At 39.6% G+C, this 24,061-nt stretch overlaps 1 protein-coding gene across 23 annotated transcripts in view; it reads right to left on the bottom strand.

Moving 5' to 3' along the window:
• The window catches only part of LOC115253727 (glutamate-gated chloride channel), a 773,621-nt gene that overhangs the window by 12,519 nt on the left and 737,041 nt on the right, over nucleotides 1-24,061 (bottom strand). For 16 of the 23 annotated variants that reach the window (XM_062852730.1, XM_062852735.1, XM_062852744.1 and 13 more), the window contains one exon: nucleotides 4,977-5,087. In XM_062852730.1, coding sequence (XP_062708714.1) covers nucleotides 4,977-5,087 — 111 coding nt within the window. The remainder of the gene's footprint in view (nucleotides 1-4,976; nucleotides 5,088-24,061) is intronic. The other 7 variants (XM_062852734.1, XM_062852743.1, XM_062852745.1 and 4 more) reach the window with 1 other exon arrangement.

Below are 24,061 nucleotides of genomic sequence, written 5' to 3'. Positions count from 1 at the left end.
ATTGAAGAGCCAAAGAGTTCCTGCTGAATTTGTTTTTTTTCTGTCTAAAGTATTTGAAAACATTTTGAAGAATTTTCTGATGAAAGTTCTTGGAAGAATTATTGGATTTTTTTTTCGAAATTTAGAAGTAATTTTGGACCTCTTGAGTTAAATTTTACTTAGACAGCTTACAACTTATCCAAATCGGAGAGCACTAAAAGTGTTGAAACATATTTTAGTGGAAATTTAGCATGAATTTAAGTTGAGAGATTTTAATCCATGACGAGCTCCTGCTAAAATCATAGATTCCTTAAAAAAATGCGGAAGTAATTTGATCAGAAATAGACTAAAAATTTGTTGGTAGGATTGTGCTACGAATTTTACTTGAAACTACTAGAAAATTTTAGTTGTAAATTTTTCTTGCAGTTTCTCAATATACTTTGGCATGAATTTCTACTAGATCTGAGATCTAATGCCACGAGAACACTCGCGAAATGCATTTTTTACTATTATGTAAATTTCTTTTATCATAGTTTTTACGCTAGAATTTCAAATTGGTTATGAATCAACTTAATGGATATCAACATTTTCTACAACTTTGCTTATTGTTCTAAGTTCAAATTTCACAATAGCATTAACACTTTTATAAGTACATTTTGAAAGATTATAAGTATTTTTTAGACTTTTTCTACATATTATATGGGCAAAAAAATATCCTCTATATAAAGGGCCCCACTGTGGCCCCGGGCCCCCACATTTGTTAATCCGGCCCTGGCTACGTATAGCAAATTCTTTTAATATGAGATGTTTTACACAACAGTCCTACATATGAAAATACAAGTACGTTTCATGTCTTTAAGCGTTTATGGGTATATGTCACAAATTACAAAATTTAAATCGTAAAGAACACTTTCATATGCATAGTTTTGATCCATATTTGATTTTTTTAAATTATTGAAGTCACCATAGTTATGGCATGAAATATACAATACCTGTCGCACTATCAAGTTCACTCGCAATATCTAAGTTACCCCGTTTTACGGTATCCTATTTTTCCACTAATCCCAGTTTTACAACAAAGATCGACGTTAACAATACACTCATTTTAGATAAAAAAAAAAGTTTTTTTTGTTACTCAAAAATATAAAGCGAAAAAAACTGAAATAAGTATGGTTATCTTTTCTAATGCATTAAAAAAATTTGAGAATTGCATCAAGGTATTTCTGAACCAATTTCCGTTCTTTTGATGTTGATTACTAGAAATGGTGTCTGGCCTAGTGTCTGGCCATCAATTTTCGGCTTAAATATTCTGATCAAAAGGCCATCCGATTTTTTTTTTCTAGGGCCCTTCTTGCAGAAACTCCTTCTTACTTCAATTAGAATTCTGTAAAGATTCCTATATGAATTCCAATGAAATGTATTCCTTTTCATGTATTTGAATTTACCTTCAGTAACACCACCAGAAAATTCTTTAAGTTTTTTTTTTTCTGGACTTATCACTTTTTTCAATATTTTTATGATGAAAATTCTTGTTTTATTTTTGGAGCATCACTCCAGGTCTTTTTCTTGGGATTTCTTCAATGTTTTGTGAAGTAGATCACGGGTTTCTTACAAATTACTCCTGGGATTCCTTCAGCAATTTTTTCATGTATTCGTTTGGAAATTTCTAAAAAAAAATATTCTTCCAGGGATTCAATTAGATTTTTTCTGGAGGATTTCTTCTGGATATTCCCAAGGGATCAATCCAGAGAGCCACAAAAATGATTATCATCAGAAATTTCTTTCCATTTTCTCAAGGCAGACAATTAAACGTTCCATAATAAATACAAAATTTCCCATAAATAATTCGAAAAGCTCCAGTAAAGAAACAGGGGTGTAAGCTGTAATAAATAACAAAAGTTCCATAAACAAATAAAAAATGCATAAATAAATCAAAAGTTTCCATAAATAATTGTTTTTTGAGCAATTAAAAACGTCAAAAATGCAATTAATAAATCATCTGTTGCAATAAAAAAGCCATTTTTCCCATCAACAAACTTCGAATTTTCCATAAATAAATCCGATTCTTCCATAATAAATTAGAAAATTCACAATAAAAAAATATCGAAAAAGCAATAAAAAATTTAAAAAAATGCAATAAAAAATGACGAAATTACCCATGAAAAACAAATGCAGGAAAATATGAGACAGTGAAATGCTGAATCGCACTTATATGACTTAAGCGACTGAAAAGCTTGCGTAATTAAGATTGCAATTTACCGAGCAATTGCTTGCTGTCCGAACTCGCTATCGCTCGTCGGACCTAAAAATGAGATGACATCTATGTTTGCATTATACCGGGCAAACTCTTGGATCTGTGTGTTACCTAGAACCGAATCATTGCAGTTGCGGTGCATCGGATATCGGAAACTTCTGCGGCCTTCTGCCGCCTCAGTTCCTCAATCCTCTATGCGGCTTCGCCGCATGGTCTACATGATTTTTTGCCTCAAAATGCATTTACGTTTATTGCTCGTTTTTTGACATTTATTGATAATTTATTTTTTTGTTTATTGCACTTTTTGAATTATTTATTGCTTTTTAGATATTTTTTTATTGTGAATTTTCTAATTTATTATGAAAAAATCGGATTTATTTATGGAAAATTCGAAGTTTTTTGGTGGAAAAAATGTTTTTTTTTATTGCAACAGTTGAATTATTCATTGCATTTTTGACGTTTTGAATTGCTCAAAAATCAATTGTTTATGGAAACTTTTGATTTATTTATGCATTTTTTTATTTGTTTATGGAGCTTTTGTTATTTATTACTGCTTACACCCCTGCTTCTTCACTGGGACTTTTGGAATTATTTATGAAGAATGATCACTTTCTTATGAGTCGTTTATATTTTAGCCTTTCCTCAAGGGGTAATATCAGGTCGACTCCAGAGGCACTTACTTCCAGGTATGTCTGCAGAAATTACTTTCAGGGTTTAGATATTTTTCTAGTAATCCATCGAGATGTTTCCAGAGATTCTCATAGTAATTGGATGAGAAATTACTCCCAATTTTAGTCCCTTGCATTTTTCAGGAAATTCTTCCATAAATGCCTGCAGAGGGTTCTCCAGCTCTTCTAGGTGTTCATTCAGAGATTTATTTGAGAAATTCAGTTTCTTCAAAAATTTCATCAGTGATTCCATCAAGGATTTTATCAACAATTCCTCCAGGGTTTTTTGTTGCTAACAATTCTGCAAGGTTTCTTTCTTTAAGAAATTCGCATAGAGAGGCTTCAAAGTCTGCTCCCATGATTTTGCGCATAATTCCTTCTGATTTTTTTTTACGAAAACATTCAATGTATTTTCAGAAATTCTTCCATAGATTCCTTCAGAAATCCCTCTAGGGATCCCTTCTGAAATTTATTCAAGGATTTCCGCAAGCATTCTTTCAATAACTTTGTCTTCAGTTTCGGCACGGATTTCCGATTTTTTAAATTGTTTTTTTTTTTTCAGAAATTTCTCAAGTATGTGCCTTAAAAACCCCTTCAGAAACTTTCTACGAATCTCCTGAAAGCCCTTTAGAAATTCATTCAGAGATTTCTCCAGGAATGATTCCCGAAAATGCCCGAAGAATTTCTCCAGGAGTCCTCTGTGAATCCTTCCGAGGGTATCTCAAAGAACCCAAGCAACACACATGGTTACAAAACAGAACGGCAGTGTATGAAGGGTTGCACAGAAGCCACTGTGACTTACGCTGCCGCCTCTGTTTTGTAAACATGTATGTTGCTTGGAAAGTTCCTCCAGGATTGTCTGCAGTGATTGTTTCAAGGATTATGATCCAGCAATATCTCCACAATATTTACAAGAATGTCTTCTAAAGATCTCTTGGAGTTTTACCAGAGATTCATTAGGCAAACCCTCCAGGGATGCTTTTAGGAGTTTCTTCAGGGATTCCTTCAAGTATTTCTCCAGCAATTTTTGAAACAATATCCGGAGGAACCACTGAAAATTCCTTCGTAGAATATCTTGAGGAGTCCCAGAAGTTATTTTTGACAGTGCCACAGGATAAATTTTAAATAAAATTGGCATTCCTGCAGAAACCCAACATTTCTGTAAGAATCCCTGGAGGATATTTTTTTATTTCTACAGGAAGTTTTGAAGAAATTCGTGGCAAGACTAACGAAAAAATTCTTTGCTGAAATTCTGTCGAAAGATTCCTCAAAACAATGAGGGAGTCTCTGCCTATATTTCTGAAAGAGTCTCCTTCTAGTCGAATTCATGGAGGTTTTCTTGAATAATATCTGAAGGAACATCTGGAATTCTAGGAAAAAAATATAAAGTTATTCCTAAAGGAATACCTGGAAAAACTCTTTTAGATACCCTTGGTGGAATTTCTAGAAGGTTGAGAATGTTGCAACACTTAAGCAAACCATGCTTTAAAATAGGTAAATCAGCAGCTTAAAATTTTATAATTTGCCATAGTTCTCTCTCTCTTCTTGGCGTAACGTCCACATTGGGACAAGCCTGCTTCTCAGCTTAGTGTTCTTTGAGCACTTCCACAGTTATTAACTGAGAGCTTCCTCTGCCAATGACCATTTTGCATTCGTATATCGTGTGGCAGGCACGAAGATACTCTATGCCCAAGGAAGTCAAGGAAATTTCCTTTACGAAAAGATCCTGGACCGACCGGGAATCGAACCCGTCACCCTCAGCATGGTCATGCTGAATACCCGTGCGTTTACCGCCTCGGCTATATGGGCCCATGCCATAGTTATTTGAACTGTAAAAATGGCATCACTGTAAATATGAACATTCTCAAAGGAATCTTGGAAAGAGTTCCTGAGGAAATTCTGGAGAAATACTTAGACATCGATTTATAGTCATCTAATTAAGGTGAAAAGCGGGATTTGTCCCAGTTAGAACGTTACACCAAGAAGAATAACTAGGAGACTAATACACGTTAATAAAAAAGAAAAAAAAATACTAGAAAAGAAAATCCAATACATACAGCTAATAAAGTACTTACCTCGGTAGCACAGCCATTGTTCGCCGAGTGTGTGCATGGGCTGGTTCCACCGGCGCAGCTGGTGCAGGCAACGATCTCGTTCGGTCCACTGGATTCTCGTTTCTTCACACCCTACCGAGAGGGAACTTCGTTAGATCATGGTTTTTCGAAAAGTTTGAGGCAGTTATGTTTGAATTCGTTCGTAAGAAAAGATCCATAGTTAAGCAGAACATCAGTACTATTGAAGCTGGTCACAGGGGGATTATTATGCTATAATTGTATTGTAGCGCAAATCTATAAAGTATCTATTTCTTCGATTCATCATATCGGAAGCCGTGTCAACTTCAGCAGCAAACGTTTGTGAATATTTTCAATCATTGTTACATGCTCAGTTGAATTGCAACTGAGTGTTTCCCGTGATCGAAATCATTTTGCCTTGTCATTCAACCAGAATAAATTCAAATTTCGCCTGGGGCTACCAACCGACAGCAGAAACAGTAACTTCGCTGACAATGTAATGAAATTTCCAGCTGAGAAAAGGCAATCGAACAAAAAAAAACGAAAGGAAGTCCTTTGCTGCCTATTCACCTAAACTCCGGGTCACATTTCTACCGAATATGCTTCCCCTCGTGGAGGGACAAAGGACCCCACCCAGGTTTGACATCCATCATTGATTTGGTGCCCCCCGAGGCCAAACAGGGACAACGAATCAAGATGACATGTCAGCATGATTGGTTCCGGCCGGCGCGGCGATGATGGCGACCGACGCGGAGCGAAGTGTCTTCTACAGGTTAAAGCTGAACGTCGCCGGCGGACAGACATGCTTCATATGGCGAATCTGTTTGACCTGGTAGGACTTCTTTTTTCCTGTCTGTCTATTCCCGGTCAGTGAACAACAGGTAGATGAAACTTGGTTTGTATTGAAGGGTTAGAAGAGAAAACGGAAGCTAAAGGGTGTTGGAAGGCTCTTTTAGCTGGGATCAAACATTGTACTACCTATGGCATGCAAGTACCTATTTTACAAATGGATGAATAATGAATTTCATAGAAAAAAAAAGTCGCTATCGAGTATAAGGTGAAAGCTCAAAAACCCAGGAATCACCAACAACTAAAATTGATGATGATTTATATGAAATCAGATTAGTTCTCCGCAAACTGTAATTCGAAAAAGTTCTTTTATTTAGACAGTCAACATCTTCTTTTTTCAAGTTTTATAATTTTTATGCTATTGCTACATTTTGATCAATATAGGTATAAGACCACTTTTATCGAGAAATAAAGAGAATAAACTATCAGATTACACTACGGCTTATTTGATTTAACTCAAACTTTTTTATATTCAGAAAGACATGGAAGATGGAGTAATCCTCACAAGAATCCCACGAATTTTATCCGGAGGAATTCAGTATCCCAGTATCAGGAAAAATCCCGGGAGAAATACCTGGAGGAATCCCAGAAGAAATTCCTTGAGGGGTCCTCAGAGATTCTTTCAGAAAAGGATTTTTAATGGGATAGTTAAAAGAATCTGAGGGAATCCCGAGAGAAAATATCTGAAGCAATCCGTGGAAGGATCCAGGAGGCATTGTAAATGGAATCCCTAAATAAATTTGGGTAGAAATACCTGAAAGACTTCCAGAAGAAATCCCGGAAGTAATCAATAAATGAATCTCAGAAGGAATTCCAGAATAAATTTCTTAAGGAATCTCGGGATGAATCCTTGAAAGAATCCAAGAATGAATTTTGTGAGGAATCTCCAGAAGAAACCTGGGAGAAGTCAAAGAAAAAAATCCCGGGAGGATTCGCAGAAAGAATCTCGGAAGAAATTTCCTAAGGAATTCCGGGAGAAACCCACGAAAGAATCCTGAAAGAATCATTGATGCAGTCTGGGAAGAAATCACGAATTCCGAAGAATTCTGGGGAGTAATCCATATAGCAATACATGATTGATTGTCGGGGAATATCCTTGACAGAATCCCGTAAACAAAATCCTTCACAAAACCTAAAAACAGGAAGGATCAATTGATGAATCCTGAAATGAAATGCTAAAAGAAATCCATAAAAGAATGTCGGGATAAATCAATGAAGAAATGCCTGGGGGAATCTTTGACAAAATCCAGGGAGGAATGGATTCTTTGGAGGAATTCTTGACGGAAACTCAAGGAAATATTTCTGAAGAAATCCCAGGAAAAATTCCACACGAAATCACTGAAGAAATCCTTGAAAACATCCAGGAGGAATTTATAAACGAATCGCGTGAGGAATAAGTGAGATTGCCGGAAGGAGTCACAGCAGAAGTCAATGGAATTTAAAGCAGTGATCCTCAGCCTGATTGTCTTTGCGGGTCAAAATTGTATTTTGAAAAAAGACTGCGGGCCGCAAGACATTCATGAATTTATTTTCAACAACTTTCAAGATTCAACACAAAGTTAATTTGTATGAGTTTTTGAAAATATCGAACAAGAACAAATAAGTAAACATTCTAGAGTTATCAGAAGATTTTATTTCACTTGGAAAAATCTTGAAAATTGTTGGGAATTAAAAATAGGGTTTTCTAGACCGCAATATTTAGGTTTTGTAGTTCTTGGTATTGATAATAATGAGCAAATAATTTCAGACTAGTCACTTAAAAGTCATACGAAAAATAAGGAATAACGACGCTGGCTAGAACAAAATAGCTAATTTAGAATAGGATTCCCAAAAGTATTGCTAGGGGAATGAAGAGTATCTTGCCCAATCCCTGAAGTTCCGAAAGTTTGGTTTATTTTGAGAGTGATTGTAGGCTAATATTCTGAATTTTTTGCATGATTTCCTGGTAGTGCTGAATATAAAGTATATCGAATACAAGGATTTTTTTGCAGATTAAAACAAAATGGATTTCTTTTATTTTATTTTCGTGAAATTAAACAAATTACTAATGATGAGTTCAGCCACAAGTTCAAAATCTATGGCAGAGAACCTGTGAAATTTAACCTAAACTCCTTATTTAAGTGAAAGACACCGTTCTTAGCAGCAGTTTCGAAACAAATTTCGAAACAGCTGTCTTTCAGTTTGTAAAACTTTCAAAATACTTACTTCTTTTGAAAAACTCTTCATGATATTGGCATAATTTCAGAATATTCATTCTCATGCAAGTTTTAAAATATGGTGAAACTTCTGATTTTCATTGTGGAACCTATGAGTGGGCCACTTTCTAATACATTTCTAAATCAGTTCGCGGGCCGCACAAAACCTGATTGGGGGTCGCATGTGGTCCACGGTCCGCAGTTTGGTGACCACTGATTTAAAGCAATCCTCAGAAGGATCCTCAATCTCTACATGAATCCCTAAAAGAAATCCGGTAAAAAATTAATAACTAAGTCTTGGGAGGTATCACTAAGACCATTCTGGAAGGAAATCTTGAACGAATCCTAGAAGAATGCCTACTGGAACGTCGGGAATAATCTATAAACTTCATAGGAATCCCGGGAGGAACCATTGCAGAAATCTCGGATGATTTTTCTTCCGTAAGAATTTTCCTTTCTAAGAATTTCTGAAAAAATCTCGGTACGAATCTTTAAACCTGGGAGAAATCAATGAAAAAATCTCGCAAGCAATACCTGCCGGCTGCAGGAATCCTGGAAGCAATCCCTAAGGAAAGCCAGGCAGTAATGCCTAAAGGATTCCCGGGAGAAAATCTATGAAGAATTCTTATAAAAAATCCTAATACAGTCTTAGGAATATTTCGTGAAAGAATCACGGAAGAAATTCCGGGAAGGAGTGCCGGAAGGAATCCCTGATGGAATGCCGGAAATTACTCTTTAAAGATGCAAATTCCGGGAGAAGTCCAGGGATGCAACGTAGAACCTGGTCCGGAAGCATTTGAACCATTTGAATAAGAAGGAGGGTCTGTCATCCAAACAGGCCCGGGCACAGAAAAGGCAAAGGAGAGGTTTTGGAAGAAAAGACGAATGGGCATCTGGCATATGTCAACAAACCATCGAGAGCAATAAGGGTTTGCGACCATTGGTAGGTCCTCATGTTAGGGTAGGTAAGAAAGAGGACACACTATCACCGATTGCAAGAGAGTTCGTGGGGCGATATCAGTCTGGATTCATGGGTGAACGCGCTACAACGGACCAGATGTTCACCATCCGCCAGGTGTTGCAGAAATGCCGCGAATACAACGTGCCCACACATCTCTTGTTCATCGATTTCAAATCGGCGTATGATACAATCGATCGAGAACAGCTATGGCAGATTATGCACGAATACGGAATCCCAGATAAACTGGTACGATTAATCAAAGCGACGATGGGTCGAGTGATGTGCGTAGTTCGAGTATCAGGGACACTATAGAGTTCCTTCGAATCTCGCAGAGGGTTACGGCAAGGTGATGGTCTTTCGTGCTTGCTGTTAAACATTACGTAAGAAGGTGTAAAAAGGAGAGCGGGGATAACACGAGTGGGACGATTTTCACGAAGTCCGTTCAGCTGCTTGGTTTCGCTGATGATATTGATATTACAGCTGGTAATTTTGAGACGATGGCGGAAACGTACATCCAACTAAAGGGCGAATCGGATTAGCCATTAATGTGTCGAAGACTCCAGGAAGGAATCACCGCGCCCGCCACCCCAAATTTCTATCGACGGTGATGAAATCGAGGTGGGTGAAGAACTCGTGTACTTAGGCTCACTGGTGACCGCTGACAACTACACCAGCAGAGAAATTCAGAGGCGCATTGTGGCAGGAAATCGAGCTTACTTTGGACTCCGCAGAACTCTACAATCGAATAAAGTTCGCCGTAACACGAAGTTAACTATCTACAAAACGGAAGGTGTTACGTACCATCTACGGTGGAGTGCAGATGAAAGACGGGACTTGGAGAAGGTGAATGAACCACGAGTTGTTGAGAGAACCAACTACCCAAGTAACCACGGTGCTGAAGCCTTATTGCATGCAGATATAAGGTGTATTTAGAGCAATCATTACTTTACATGAACACTTACGGTTGATTTAAAGTGGAAATGGCAATTATGCGACTGAATTAAGATTATACCAGTATAATCTTAATTTGATTCTATAATTGCCCATTTCCACTTTAAATCAACCTTAAGTTTGCATGTAAAGTAATGATTTCTCTAAATACACCGTATATATGCATGCAATAAGGCTTCAGCACCGTGGTTACTTGGGTATCGTCCACATCGCGAAAATCGGGAGGCTACGGTCACGTCATCAGGTTGTCGGATAGCAACCCGACTAAAATGGTTCTCGAGAGTCATCCGACCGGTACAAGAAGACGTGGTGCGCAGCGAGCTAGACGGGTCGACCAAGTGGAGGACGATCTGCGGACCCTACGCAGAGTGCGGAACTGGAGACAAACAGCCATGGACCGAGTGGAATGGAGACGGCTACTATGTACAGCAGAGGCCACCCCGGCCTAAGACTGATCGGTAAGGTAAGAAAGAGGACACCCCCTGAACTCTAGTGGATAGGCAGAAGAAGGGAAAGAAAAAGTCAGAGGAATAGGAGCGCGGGACACCAGGCCAAGGAAAGATAGGAGGGCAGGTGTCAAGCGCGAAAAAGGCGATGCGCTCGTCATTGAGGTGGAAGCATTCGGAAGTCTTGAAGAAGGAGAGTATCGATGCCTGATCCAGGAGCTCAAGCGCGACAAATCTTGCAATGGCGCCGTCTACAGGTGTCAGGCGAAATAGGTCTTTGGTAAAGGTGTCGAGGTGAGGGTCCTTACAACTGAACCGGCTATGAAGGTTAAAAACCTTGAAGAGATCATGGACGTGGAAGAGGTGGTCATGATACAGTGGCAACAGTGCGAGGTACATGTGGCCACCACAGCCGTGCAAAGTGCAGGTAACATAGCTGATTCACTGTGACGCAGTCCAGCAATTGCTGTGTCAGGCAGTCGCTGAATGGGACACGGATATCGTCATCATTGCGAACCTATACCAAGTACCCGCGGTGGTATGGACAACGGGTAAATACCCCGTCCAGCAGTTGGTACCTACATCTTTCGAGGGCTTCGTGGTCGTCATAAGATAAACGAAGTCTTCTTCTGCAATTACTATGTGCCTCCTCGGTGGTCGATCGAACAGTTCACGCAGTTCATGGCAAAGCTGTTTGACGAACCACTGGGGTCAGATCCTGCTAGCAAAACTGTCTGGTCATGCTATATGTTGACCTTGCCAATAAGTGACTCCACACCGTTCCGACAAAAGGTTCTCTTGATCTCAACATTAGTCTCTTTTGTCGGAACGGTGTGGAGCAAGTGTGGAGCTAGGTGTGGAGTCACTTTTTGACGATACCTTTTGTAGTCCTGGTCCTGGCCTAACTTGTAGTTCGAACTGGAAGGTAGACGATACACGCAACCTGAGATTGGCAGATTCTAATACAATTGGGTATGAAACATATACAAATATTGTATTAGGGCCTTGCAAATACAAAAATTGGTAGGTGGCAGTATACCAAAAATTGTATTGGCTTCCTAGAATCTGGAAAAGGAAAATTTCGCATGTGTGCGTGCGCTCTGTCGCACTGGTTTCTCATTATTTGTTCTATTTTTAGACTGATCATGGCAGCAGCGGCGGCATCAAATACCAATGGGCGGCGGCGGGAACCGAACCGAGACACCCTCATGGTGATACACAGTATCCTGCGCTCTAACCAGCACGGCTATAACTGCACATGATTAAACAAGAGGCTGAAAGCTATCATCATCAACACAAACGTGGCTTGGTGATGGAAGTGATACAGCCACCACACTGCACAATGGGTCCAGAGCCGTATGTGCGAAGACAAAACTGTACCAACTTTGTAAGTGACCAGAATTCTGATATATATTAAATTTAAAATTTGCTTGACCTTTAGCACCGCCTAGTGGTATATACAAAAGCATGCTAAGTTTTAAAAATTGCCTAAAACATTTTTAGCAAGTTGTATCCTTTTATAAAGTCCACCAAAACTATTCAAATTTTGATTACTTGTTTCTCAACGAGTTTGATTTAATTGGTGCAAATTTGGGCTTGATTGATTATTCAACTTTACACGAAATTAGAGCCCTTCTATCTATATCTAGTTTTTGACTTCCGTTTAACAAATTACTGTACCTTAGGACTAAGCGAACCGAATTAAATTAAATTTTGAAAGTTTGTGACTAATGTATTGGTCTGCATGTATCGTTGGACTCGACTGAAATATGACCAAAGGCAAAAAAGTTGCAATTTATTGAAAACTTTTCGAAAAGTTCTAATGATTCGAATGTTTTATCCAAGGGCTGAAAGTCTCTTGAATAAAGACAAATCAATCAAATCAATCGAATGTTTTATTTTTGTAAATTTGCTATAACTTTGTAAAACATTCTGATATTGTATAGAGAATAATTAATCAGCAGATTTTTGGATAAGCCACACTTGATTGGACGTAATCATTTCACAATAATGAAAAAAAAAAAAAGAAATGACAGAACTTGGCAGAAACATTTTTGTCTTCGTAAATACGACTCTAGACCCATTGTGCACTGAAAAGCCCGCATCCAGCAGGTTGCTGTTCGCAAGTGGAAAATTCCATTTAGACAATAGGACGCGAAGCTCAGCAGCGAAGCGAAAGTTATTTTTAGACGCAACCCGGTTCAACTTCTCGGGTTTGAATGGAGGTGTTTGTGTGTAGTGGTATGGAAGCTATGGAACATCTTAATACAACGAATGGATTATGATTTATCACATTTTCTGTACGTTTTTAATACATAAATTGGTAGAAAAGGCATATCTCAATTTTTGGTAGCTTTTCTTGTTTTGCGTGTAGTTACACTCACAGCGATCACCTGGTGGTTCGCTATGGCTAGGGCAAACCATCGAAGGTAAAAGACATCCTACTTTGACGAAGGGATATTTATGGAGGCGCTCCGCCGTGAGCGAAAGCTACTTGGTCTATACGGCGACGAACTGGTCGCGGTGCTCTTGCATGCAATGCGACCATGCCTAGGCGAGACCACCCTTGAAAAGGGAGACCACCGGCTTACTGGGCTAGGCGACGGATGCAGCAAGCACGATCTGAGGAAGCCGCTGCAAAAGCCGCGCTGAAGACCGCGATAAGGGGGGGGGGGGGGGGGGAAAGGGCTGCTTTGAGGGTCTCTGTCAGAGTACCAATGTGAATCCGTGGGGTGATTCCAACCGGATCGTGATGACCAAGTCGAGAGATGTAATGGCTTTTGCAGAGCAATCTCCTGAGATGTTAGAGGGGATCATTGAGGTGCTTTTTCCGCGCCATGAACCTAGTCCTTGACTTCCTTTCGTAAGATAGCTACAGGGACTGGGGCTGGCGATGAGGAGAGGGTTATCGATGTGGAACTTGCGGGGATAGCAAAGCCTTTTAGCGTAGGTAAGGCCCTAGGTCCGGACGGAGTTCAGAGGCTCCCGAGATGTTCAGGTCTGCTATGCAGAAATGCTTGGACGAGGTAGTTTTCGCAGAAGCATGAAAGAGACAGGGCTTGGTTTTATTGCCAAAGGCGGGGAAATCACCAGGAGACCCGTCGGCATACATACCGGTATGCTTGATCGACACGGCGGGGAAGGTACTCGAAAAGATCATTCTTAATATAATGTTGAGGCACACCAAGAGTGTAAATGGTCTGTCGAGTGGCCAGAATGGCTTCCGGGAGGGGACGTCGACCGTAGACGCTATCCAGTCGGTTACAAAAACCACCGAGATAGCGCTCCAGCGTAAGAGGAGAGGGATTCGGTACTGTGCAGTAGTGACTCTGGGTGAAAGGAACGCGTTCAATAGCGCCAGTTGGGCGGCTATAGGACATATTGGTGAAGTACTAGATTTGTAGTAATGAGCTGAATTTTAGTATGGTGAGAAGGTCATTTCTCCGTTTCTGCAATGGATTTGTCCAAAAAGCATGGGTATTATGATTCCTTGCCTAACCGCTGTTTGATGCTGTTTGAGCAAAGCTTTGGGCAACAGTTTCGTTGTTTTCTCCATTTCTTGCAACATAAACAACATAGTTATCCAAAGTTTTGCTCAAACAGCATCAAATTAGGCAAGGAATCATAATACCCACGCTTTTTTGGACAAATCCATTGCAGAAACGGAGAAATGACCTTCTTACCATACTAAAATTCAGCTCATTACTACAAATCTAGTACTACACCGAACGTGCCCCATTGCCAATGCGCTCCTGCGTCTGATGATACCCAGGTACCTGTACAAGACTCTTGGAAGTTACTTCCAAAATCGAGTGCTAGTTTACGACACAGATGTGGGTCAGAAGTACTTTCACATAACCTCAGGACTTCTGCAAGATACCATCCTGGGTCCAGTGTTATGGAATGTCATGTACGACGAGGTGTTGAGATCAGAGTTCCCGGTGAAGTGGAGATCATCAGCTTTGCTGACGACATTACGCTGGAAGTCTACGGTGAGTTGATCGAAGAAGTGGAAATGATTACTTACTACCCACTTGTTCAAGGTGGTGGAGGCGTGGAGTTGGCTAACCACAAAACTGAGGTGATGGTTGTGAACAACCGGAAGTCGGAGCAGCAAGCGGTGATCAGTGCCAAACACTTGGGCATGATGATCGACGATAAGCTCACCTTCGGTAGCCACGTTGATTACGCCTGTAAAAGAGCCTCCACAGCTATAGTGGCACTGCCCCGGATGATGTCCATCAGCTCTGCGGTGTACGCCAGTAAGCGCAAGCTTCTGGCTAGTGTTGCTACGTCCATACTAAGGTATGGCGGCCCGGCGTGGGGCACCGCGCTAAGTACCGAAAGCTACCGTGGTAAGCTGGAAAGTAGGGTAAGTGTGCCGATCGTTGTGGTAATAAAGTAAATTAATTCAAAAAAATATGATCGTGCCATCTCATGAACTGTTTCAAAACGTTAGTCGGTAGTTTTCTATCCATATTTGCTGGGAAAAATATGAAAACTATCGTTTCTCTCTGTTTTCGATCAATAATCGCATACCACAACAATAGGCACACTGTTCCTATTATGGAGGTAAAATTTAATTTCGGTTCCTAATGTTGCGGTATCCCATTGAAATCATATGGGATACCGCAACAATAGGAACACAGCAGCAGAAATATTAAGGAAAATATTTTTTTAAACTAGGTTTTTGGGCAAAACTTAAGCACACAAAAAGTGCAATCTTATAAATTAAGCATAATACATCTATTTAAAATGCCTTTTGGTAACATTTCAGTCGAAAAAGTGCTCAAATGCCACTACCGCAACATTAGGTACTACCACAACGAAGGGAACAATTACCCTATTTATAGGATGATGTGTCTGAGGGTTGCGATCGCGTACCGTGTCACACGACGCGCTCTGCATTATCACTGGTATGTTGGCTTTTGGCAACCTTATCAGGAAGAACATAGAGTGCTTCAAAATGCAAGACACAAGAGGCATACGCAGAACGGCCAGGATGGCCTCCCCAGCAAACACACGATCGTATATGATGTTGCATAGGATGCAAAAGTGGAGGCGATGTACGCACACTTTGCACGGGGGTAAATGGAAGCATGTACGCATGTGGCCACCACTTTAGCATCTTATGAAACATCTTATACGACTTTGTGTTAGTTGGGTCCATGGTCAAATGGCAGCGCGCGTACGACAGTTCCACCAAAGGAAGGTGGAGTCATTGGTTGATTACGGGGGTAGATAGTTGAGTTAACAGGCGCCATGGGGAAGTAACATTCCACCTGACACAGGCCTTTTCAGACCATGGTTGCTTCCGGTTGCGGGTTCTCCCGAATGTCCGGTTTGTGCTGGTTAGAGGAAATGGTGGAACACGCTTTGTTCGTGTGCCCGAGTTTTCGCACAATACGTGACCGCATGCTTGTCACATGCGGAGAGGACACTACTCCGGACAATCTTGTCCAGAGGATGTGTGGGGATGAGTTTGGCTCGAATTTCATTTCAACGGCTATCACCCACATCGTCTTGAAACTACAGAGGAGGTGTCGCGTGGACTCCGAGAATTGCTAATGCAAACGCTATGCAAGAGGTGGTCTAAGGGTTCGGAGTCGGCTACTTTGGTCATACCGGTGCCCTGCGGCCAAAATCGTCCGTTACAGCGATCAAGTGGCCGCGAGGAGAACATCCTGGTAGCTTTGCTGTCGTAGCGTCGGTCTACTGGGTTGGATCCGAGTCGACGATTGGAACGGGGCCCCCGACATGGTCGGGGCAAGTAAAGGCCCCATGTCGACACGTCCTTCTGTGTGTTAGCTGATAGGGTCTTACTTGCGGGAAGATCAAATCGCTGTGTACACGAAATCAGTTCATGATACGCGCTGTGCAGTTGGAAGCAAGCGTGGTGTTGACCTTGCTTGCCTTCCGAGGACAAAGGGAGTGGCAAAGACCACTCGGGAAACTGCCTAAGCGCCAGCATGCTACCTTGGTGGACTCCTCAAAGCGAGTCATCGATGTTTGGGGGCTGTCCATAAACCACGTGGTCATTTTTTGGGACTTTTTAACAACACCCCCCCCCCCCCCGCGTGGTCATTTGTCCATACAATTTTTTTTTTTGGTCCATACAAAATGGTCATTGGCCGAACCCCCCCCCCCCCCCCCCCACATGACCACGTGGTTTATGGACAGCCCCTTGTTGCTGCAGGCTACGCAGCCAACCTTGAGGGTGCGATATGCACTAGTTCCTCGATAAAGCATGCCTTCTTGGTGGTTCCGGATAGACGATGAGTTTGGCGGCCATGGGAATGTTGTTCAGTGGGTCGAGGAAAGAGTAGTCCTGGCTCACACTTTTTTGTAGTAGACGGTCCGTTATCCCACACTACCTGGACGTCCTTGTTCAGGTGTCTGTTGAGCAGATTATCCTCCCATGGTTTAGAATTTAAAAAATGTATACTGAACCAATCTACAATGTTAACTCTATTTTTGAAAACCCCAGCTGAAACAATTTCCTTCGAGGATCGAGGAATCAAGGTTTACTATCAAAGTCCAGTAAGCTCATGTTGTAGAGTTTCATAGCGATATAATTCATCCGCTTGAAACACGGGCTTCATGTAAAATCTCCACCCTCGCTGCCCTATTGTAGTGCAAAGTGTAGGGCTTGCATAATTGAAAAATCTGCACGAAGCCAACCACTGAAACAATAGCATTCTCGGAATAATCAGATGGAATTCTACCTTGTTGTAGGAAAAACAACACTAGGGCCACGATGACCATATTTCACCTCTCTTGTCCCTCCCACTTGTCTAGTTGGTACATAGTACCCACAGCCACCCAAAGTCACCGGCTCGAACAATGAAAAATTATAAATTTGCTAAACATCCCTTTGTCTTCTCGTTCACAACTGGTGTGCATGGCGAGCGGAAAAGTGGGAAAGTAGGGGATTTCGTATGAGTTTTCCGTTTCTACATGGGATGCTATGCACGTGGTGGATGCGCCTCTAGGCACTGTACTGGGTTATGTTTGCATGCAGCTGGTGCTGGTTTTGTTTCTTCCAATCTGCAGGAGGAAGCTGCTAAACAGTTGGGGGCGAAAAGGATCTCGTGCTCATGTTCTGCTCTATGAATCACTATGTGGAACTACGTTTACATGTAAGATAGATATAGAGAGTTTATTGTTTGGGTACATTATAAGGGGCAGGATAAAGCAGAAAAACACTTACCGGCTAAGGAACAAACATCCACGAAGCATTAAATTGTTGAAAAGGTAAAAACGACTAATTATTCATCTGCATTCCAGTTTAGTACTTGCTTTTTGCATGTTGCATTTATAGTTTTCGGAATCTAGTGTGTTTAAGGGTCAGGGTTACAAAACATTCGCACTATAAACCATTCAGTCCAAACACAACAAAAGAAAAACGGCATGGTTCGTAGAACTGAGAGAAAATTAACACGGAAAATTATTAATAAATGTTTAAGAAACTTAAGATAGAACCACAGTTTCACTAGTTTTGCTCTGCTGGGGTACATACTATGCCTATGTCAATACGTCAAAACAATGAAACAGCTCATTTGCCACATAACACAATTTAAAAGTTTAGAGTTTAACAGCTTTTTCTCTTACTGGTTTGATTTACCAATAAAATCATGCATATTTGATTGAATCTTCAGGATTTATTTGATTTATTGATTTTGATTTGATTTTTATGTTTTTTTTTTTAATTTGCAAGTGTAATTAGTAAAACATCGAAAAGTCGTTTTTATTTACATTTTTGAGTATTTGGTTTTGATAGAAATATTTTTTCGGTTTATAATATTACAGGTTCATTGCAGATGAACCTGTAAAATTATAAACAATCGAAGGAAAAGATATAGAAGTTTCAATTTTAAAATATTTACGTAAGATGATGATTTCCGTATTTTTTCTGTGCGCTGTCCCGGTAGATTATTGCTCTATTAAAAACCATACAATTTGATTAAACATTGTTACGAGCTGTTGACCGGAAAGCTCATGTATCTCATAACCTTCTCTCCGTCTTAGATTCTGACTGATTATTTTTACCACGGTTATGACGTGCCAAATTTGTACAAAGTGGAAAATCACGTGTCACTGTGGTGGTGGTCTGGGAGCTGTGACGTGACCATAGCAGTCAGTGGAAGAATCACAAATTACCACCTAGGGACGACGGGACGTCCATCAGGAGCATTGCTGGGTTGCTCACATCCGCAGTAGCACGGTTTCCGCTAAATTAGAATGCCAAGTGCATACTCCGATGGAAATCTTTCATTACAGTAGTGTGAGCAAGTGGGTGTTCATTTTGGCATCAGTAGTGTACACAATCCACCTACCTTACTTTATACGAATCCAATCGGTTTTATAATGTGAAGAGGAGGGCAGCCCTTTTGGTTGGAGAAGTAGTGAGCGAAAATCAATGCTCGTGCCCCGAGTAAACAGTTTTATGGGCTTTCTCATACTGAGACAATAGTCCTGTTCAACGACGTAGGTTGAATTTGCTCGAAGTTGCTGCATCTCGCTCTTACTCGTTTGATGACAAATGGGTAAGAGCAAGATGCAGCTACTTCGAGCAAGTTCAACCTGTGTCGTTGAACAGGACTTATATCTTGCGAGATATTTCCCCACAAACCAATTTCTTTCCCTACACTCGTAACACTAGATTACCCATAGTGAAAACTGTGAAAACCCGTTTGAGGCCTAAGTTGAGGTGAAGAAATGACGGATTTCTGAGAGTTGTTCCTGGGTTTTCTATCAAAGTTTTCCTAAGGATTTTGGCAGAACTTGTTCACGGGATCTAGCAAGGAGTGCCTTTCGGAAGTTCTTTCATCTTCCTCCAAGATTTTGCTCGTATGTACTTCCTCTCGGCATTTCTCTTAGAGGTTTTCAAAGTTACTAATTTCCAAAAAAACGAAATGACAAAAATATTTCGTATCGGAATTACTCTTATAGTTTTATTTTGGAGATGTCCCAGTTTCTTCAGAATTTCGAACGAAGATCTTCTCCAAATTTCTAAAGTAGACTTTCCTGCAGTTATCTCAGGAGGTATTCCGTGAAAACACCACGAAAATCCCTACAAGAACTCAGGAAGCAACTAAAATCGCGGGATAATTTCCGTTAGGAGTTCCAAGAATATCTCTGACATCTGAAATCTAAAAAAACATTTCAGGAGGATTACGGCAAGAAATTTTGGAAACAACTATGAAAAAATCTAGAAAAACATCTTGGAAAAAAAGAGGGAAGAACTCCATGAGAAATTTCAGCAAAAGCTCCAGCAGAAATCTAAACAGAAGCACAGAAAAAACACTGAAAAAAATCTTGGAAGAAAGTCCTAAAAAATGGCAGCAACATCGGAAGAAATTTTCTAAGGGAAGACCCAGTAGAAACTTCGAGAGGAATATTAAATCTACTAGAAACGTTTAAGAAATACCACCAGAGAAACTCACGCAGAAGTCCTAGGAGAATTTATAGAAGCAAGCTCACGGGAGTATTTTGAGGAAATTACAGTAGGAACATTAGAAGGAATTCCGTGGGTAACTCTGGAAGCCCAGTAAGAAGAAATACAAAAAAAAACTCCTTAAGAAATGCTTAATGGAACCCAAGTAGATAACCCAGGAATAACTCCTGTAGAAACTCTGGGTGATATCCCAAAAAGAACTCAAAAGGAAATTCGGTGAGGAACACCGGAAAGAATCACGAAAATCATTGAAGAGTATTTCCAAGAGAATTTCCGCGACAACATCGCAACAATATTCAATATTCTTCCCTTGTAGAAATCCTGGGGTAAATTTATGAAGGAATCCCACTAAAACTACTATAGGTAAAATGCTCTCCGGGAAAAATCCCGTAAGGGACTCTGGGTGCAGTACTGCGAAAACCTGTGGAAGAAATTCTCGAAAGAAACCATGGAGAAATTTTTGACCGATATTGCAATTGAATATTCAATAAAGATTTCATAGCATCGTATCTGAACGATTTAAAATATTTTTTTAGGAAAAAGATAAAGTTAACTCCGGAAATGGATGTCATACAGGAGTTTCTAACAGACCTAAAGAAAGTTTGAAGAGAATGTCTCATAAATTTGCTGTGTACTTTCAATTTTCATAGTATCCTCAAATCCTCAACTGGCTTTTTTCTGGAAGTATTGCTAAGAAAACCACTTAAGTATGCTGTTTTTTATTTGAAATGTTTGGCTGACTTTTGAAGGGAACTCATGGCATCTCTTTTTTAAGAAAGGAGCAACTTTTGGGAGAACACATTGTTAGCTTGTTTAAGAGAAAAATGTAGATATTTTGGTGACTAACGCAGGAGTTTTTAATTAAATTTTGGAAAAAAATCTAGGGGATTTTACAAAATGTGGTAAATTGATAATTGTTACACACCTTGAAATTTCGCCAATTGTTGCACACTGTGCTTTTTTATGAGTTTTGCATCAATTGGCGAGTTTTAAGATGTGCAACAATTGGCGATTTACCCTATTTGTAAGAATCTGCTTAAAAAAAAGAAAAGGTTGAAATTAAAAAAAAAAAACAAAACAAATCGTCAGGGAATCGGTTCAGATTTGTCGACAGAAAAAAAATATTCTAATGGAAATATTCCTTGACAACTAACAAATTCAGCTAATAACTGTAAAACATCTTGTGTGATGGTAAATCGACATGGTCGTACTGCTTGCTTCAGTAACTTTGAATGCATCAACACCCACTATGGCAAACGGTCTCCATGTCACACCATCACTATCGTCAAAGTGTACCCGTTTGCGCGAGACAATCTGAGTTCCACTGAACTGACATTTTCAGCAGATATCTAGCCTTGATTGTGCTAGTTATTCAACCATAGAATTCAATCTAGTTTAGCGAAAAAAAAACTCATTGTTTTTGTTCGGAATATTTACTTTCAAGAAATGTCGCCAGAAACTTTTCTAAGAATATAAAAACAAAACTCTGCTAATGCAAATCTCACTTATACGTCAGATTAAGGATTCTCTCTCACGTTGAAAGGTATCTAGCAAACGTCATGGAAAAGCATCTTTCTGGTTTTTATGTCATAATGTCATATTAAATTTTCCGTTACTCGTCATTATTTCTGAAATGGCGCATTACTTTGCCGGAAATTTCACCAAGGCTAACGGTTTTTACTACCCTTACGTTAACAGTTCAGTTAATTGGTGGCGCTTTCTCTAATTCATATGAGAAAATGAATATATTGAGTATGCTTCTCGGCATATTTTCTTTAACAGGAACCCAGAAAAAATATTGGAATTTTTTTTTTAATTATTTTTTCAAAAAAATTGCGGACTCCTTTTTTGCATAGGTATTTTTTTCAGAAAATTATTATGCATTTTCTTGTAATTCTTTCTATAGTTTTAGACAGAGCTCATACAAGAATTTCATGAGTAAATCCAAGAAACGCCACAATAATATGTCAAAATTTATAATTTGAAAGACACTACACCGTCTTCAACCAGGGGTTGCACAGACTGTACAATCACAGACATGAGACAAAGGACAATACACGGATCACTCAGTGGTCCAGTGAAGAACTTTCAGTTTGACGAAAGTTATCACCGATTGAAGCGGGATTCAAACCCACACTTCGAGGCTTACGAAATATCTAGACGGCTGGCGTCGCTAGCCGCACGGTCACGTAGCTGGCAAATATTATTACCTATTACCATCTGCTGATTGTGTAGAACAAAATTCTTAAGTTTGCAGAATCTGTAACATATATGATAATTTCCGGAGTGTAGAATTAGCAAATATTAAAATACACGTGAATAAAACAAAATGGTAATTTCCGGTAGAAATTATCCCGAAGATTCCACGAGAAGTTGTCCTGGAATCCTGTTTGAATTTGCTTTGTTGAGACACATAGGTAAACGTGGTCACTGTGCAGCTAGGATTGCTTACTAATATTCCTTCCCTAAATATGTGCACTGTCATCCTAAGCTTTGCAAACAATCACGAAGGAAGTTAACCCATAAACAAACGAGTTGGTGAAGGCGATTTTAATGAAAATGTAAAATCTGCTCCGGTCCTGAATCCATAGACGTACAAACAATTCTCTACAGCCTCTCTCGCTCCTGGAAAGTTCTTCTGTCCATAAATGACAGCCCGCGTCGCCACCCAGCCAACCACGTATCGTAAACTATTGTGTGGAAAAAATAGTATATTTTCATATATTGAATCAGAATTTTATAATGATATGTATATTTGTTGACAATGATTGCGTAAAATCGCATTTCATGCCAATTTAAATTTCAATTGCGATTTTGTTTCTTATAGTCATCTCCGATCATAAAAGGTGCGAGATACTATCGGTAGCATCGCACAGAATCGGAAAGAATCGTGAAATAAACATACATTCTCAGTGTCAAGCTGCAAGTTCGCTAGCATCGTATATATGATTTCTTTGAATCGTGGAAATCGTCACTTCACATCGTATATGAATCTGCTAAATCGAGCTTGCAACCCAAAGGTATGATGAAAATCGGTGAAATCGTATACAACTATAACAATGTTGAATATTGATCATTTGCGTCACACTTGCGTCGCATACGAAGTGAATGAAATCGTAGAAATCGTATATTTATTTTTACAGTCGCATATGATTGTTACTGCACTTTTAATAGCCGAATCTTAATCTAGGAAATCGTAAATGGTTTTGTTTACATATTTGATGGAGAAAAAGAAAAAAAATGGTATTCATCACAAATTTGTATTTTTGTTGTTCATGACACATTTCAACCATGGTAGCAATAATTTCAACCAAATATACTAGCACATGACTTAAAATAAGTGATGTATAGATTCCAACAATGATGTAAATTCCGGGCCTCTTGCAGAGCACCACTTTTGGTGCCACTCAATGCACAACAACAACGCTCCCACCACAAGTCACGCACCATATCATGTTAATTTTTATTCGTTTCATGCCATTCACTTTGAACTCTCTATTTTCAACTTGGCAATATAGCCAATAGAGATAACGCGCAGATCTCAATCAAAGGACTTATGTTCGATTCCCACTGATCACCAATCGTTTTTTTTTTGAAAATCTTGAGTCGTATATTGGTACTCTCAATCGTAATAAGATCATGCATAATCGTATATTGAGGCGGATAAAATCGGAGAAATCGTAGAAATTTTTCGAAAAATCTTAAATTATGTTGGATGGAGTCGCAGTAATCGTATATATGTTTCAATATGGCCTCCACTTTAGTATGTATATGCCTGTTTCGTGCATTGAATACGATTTTTTTTTGGTGCTATATTTGTGTGACTATTTCAGTTGCAATTTCGATATAGCAACCAAATTGCTGGCTGGGCGGGTGGTAGCTGTACCGTAACTAATAAGTTACAGTACATATTTAGCTCCAAAAGTTTGTCATTGGCTGATTATTTAAAAATTGTATTTTTTACAGTTCTAAGCGAGTTAAGTGAGCTGATGACCGGAGGCAAGTTCATGTCATAAGATAGCAACTTCTTGTTGAATTCCGAAGGAATTCGGAGATTTTACCTCACCCTGCTACAAAAAAAAAAAAAACAGAAAGATCAGGGATTCTCAAACTTTTTCAGCTTGCGACCAATTTTTTGTTTTTTTTTTTAGAGAATTTGGTGATCCACCAGCGTATATTTTCTTTAAATAGGGTATGGGTACCCTTTTTTGTAGGGGTACACAACCACT

The sequence above is a fragment of the Aedes albopictus genome, chromosome 2 (assembly GCF_035046485.1).
Source record: "Aedes albopictus strain Foshan chromosome 2, AalbF5, whole genome shotgun sequence".
Classification (NCBI taxonomy): Eukaryota; Metazoa; Arthropoda; class Insecta; order Diptera; family Culicidae; genus Aedes; species Aedes albopictus.
This window is presented reverse-complemented; position numbering and strand designations above follow the sequence as displayed.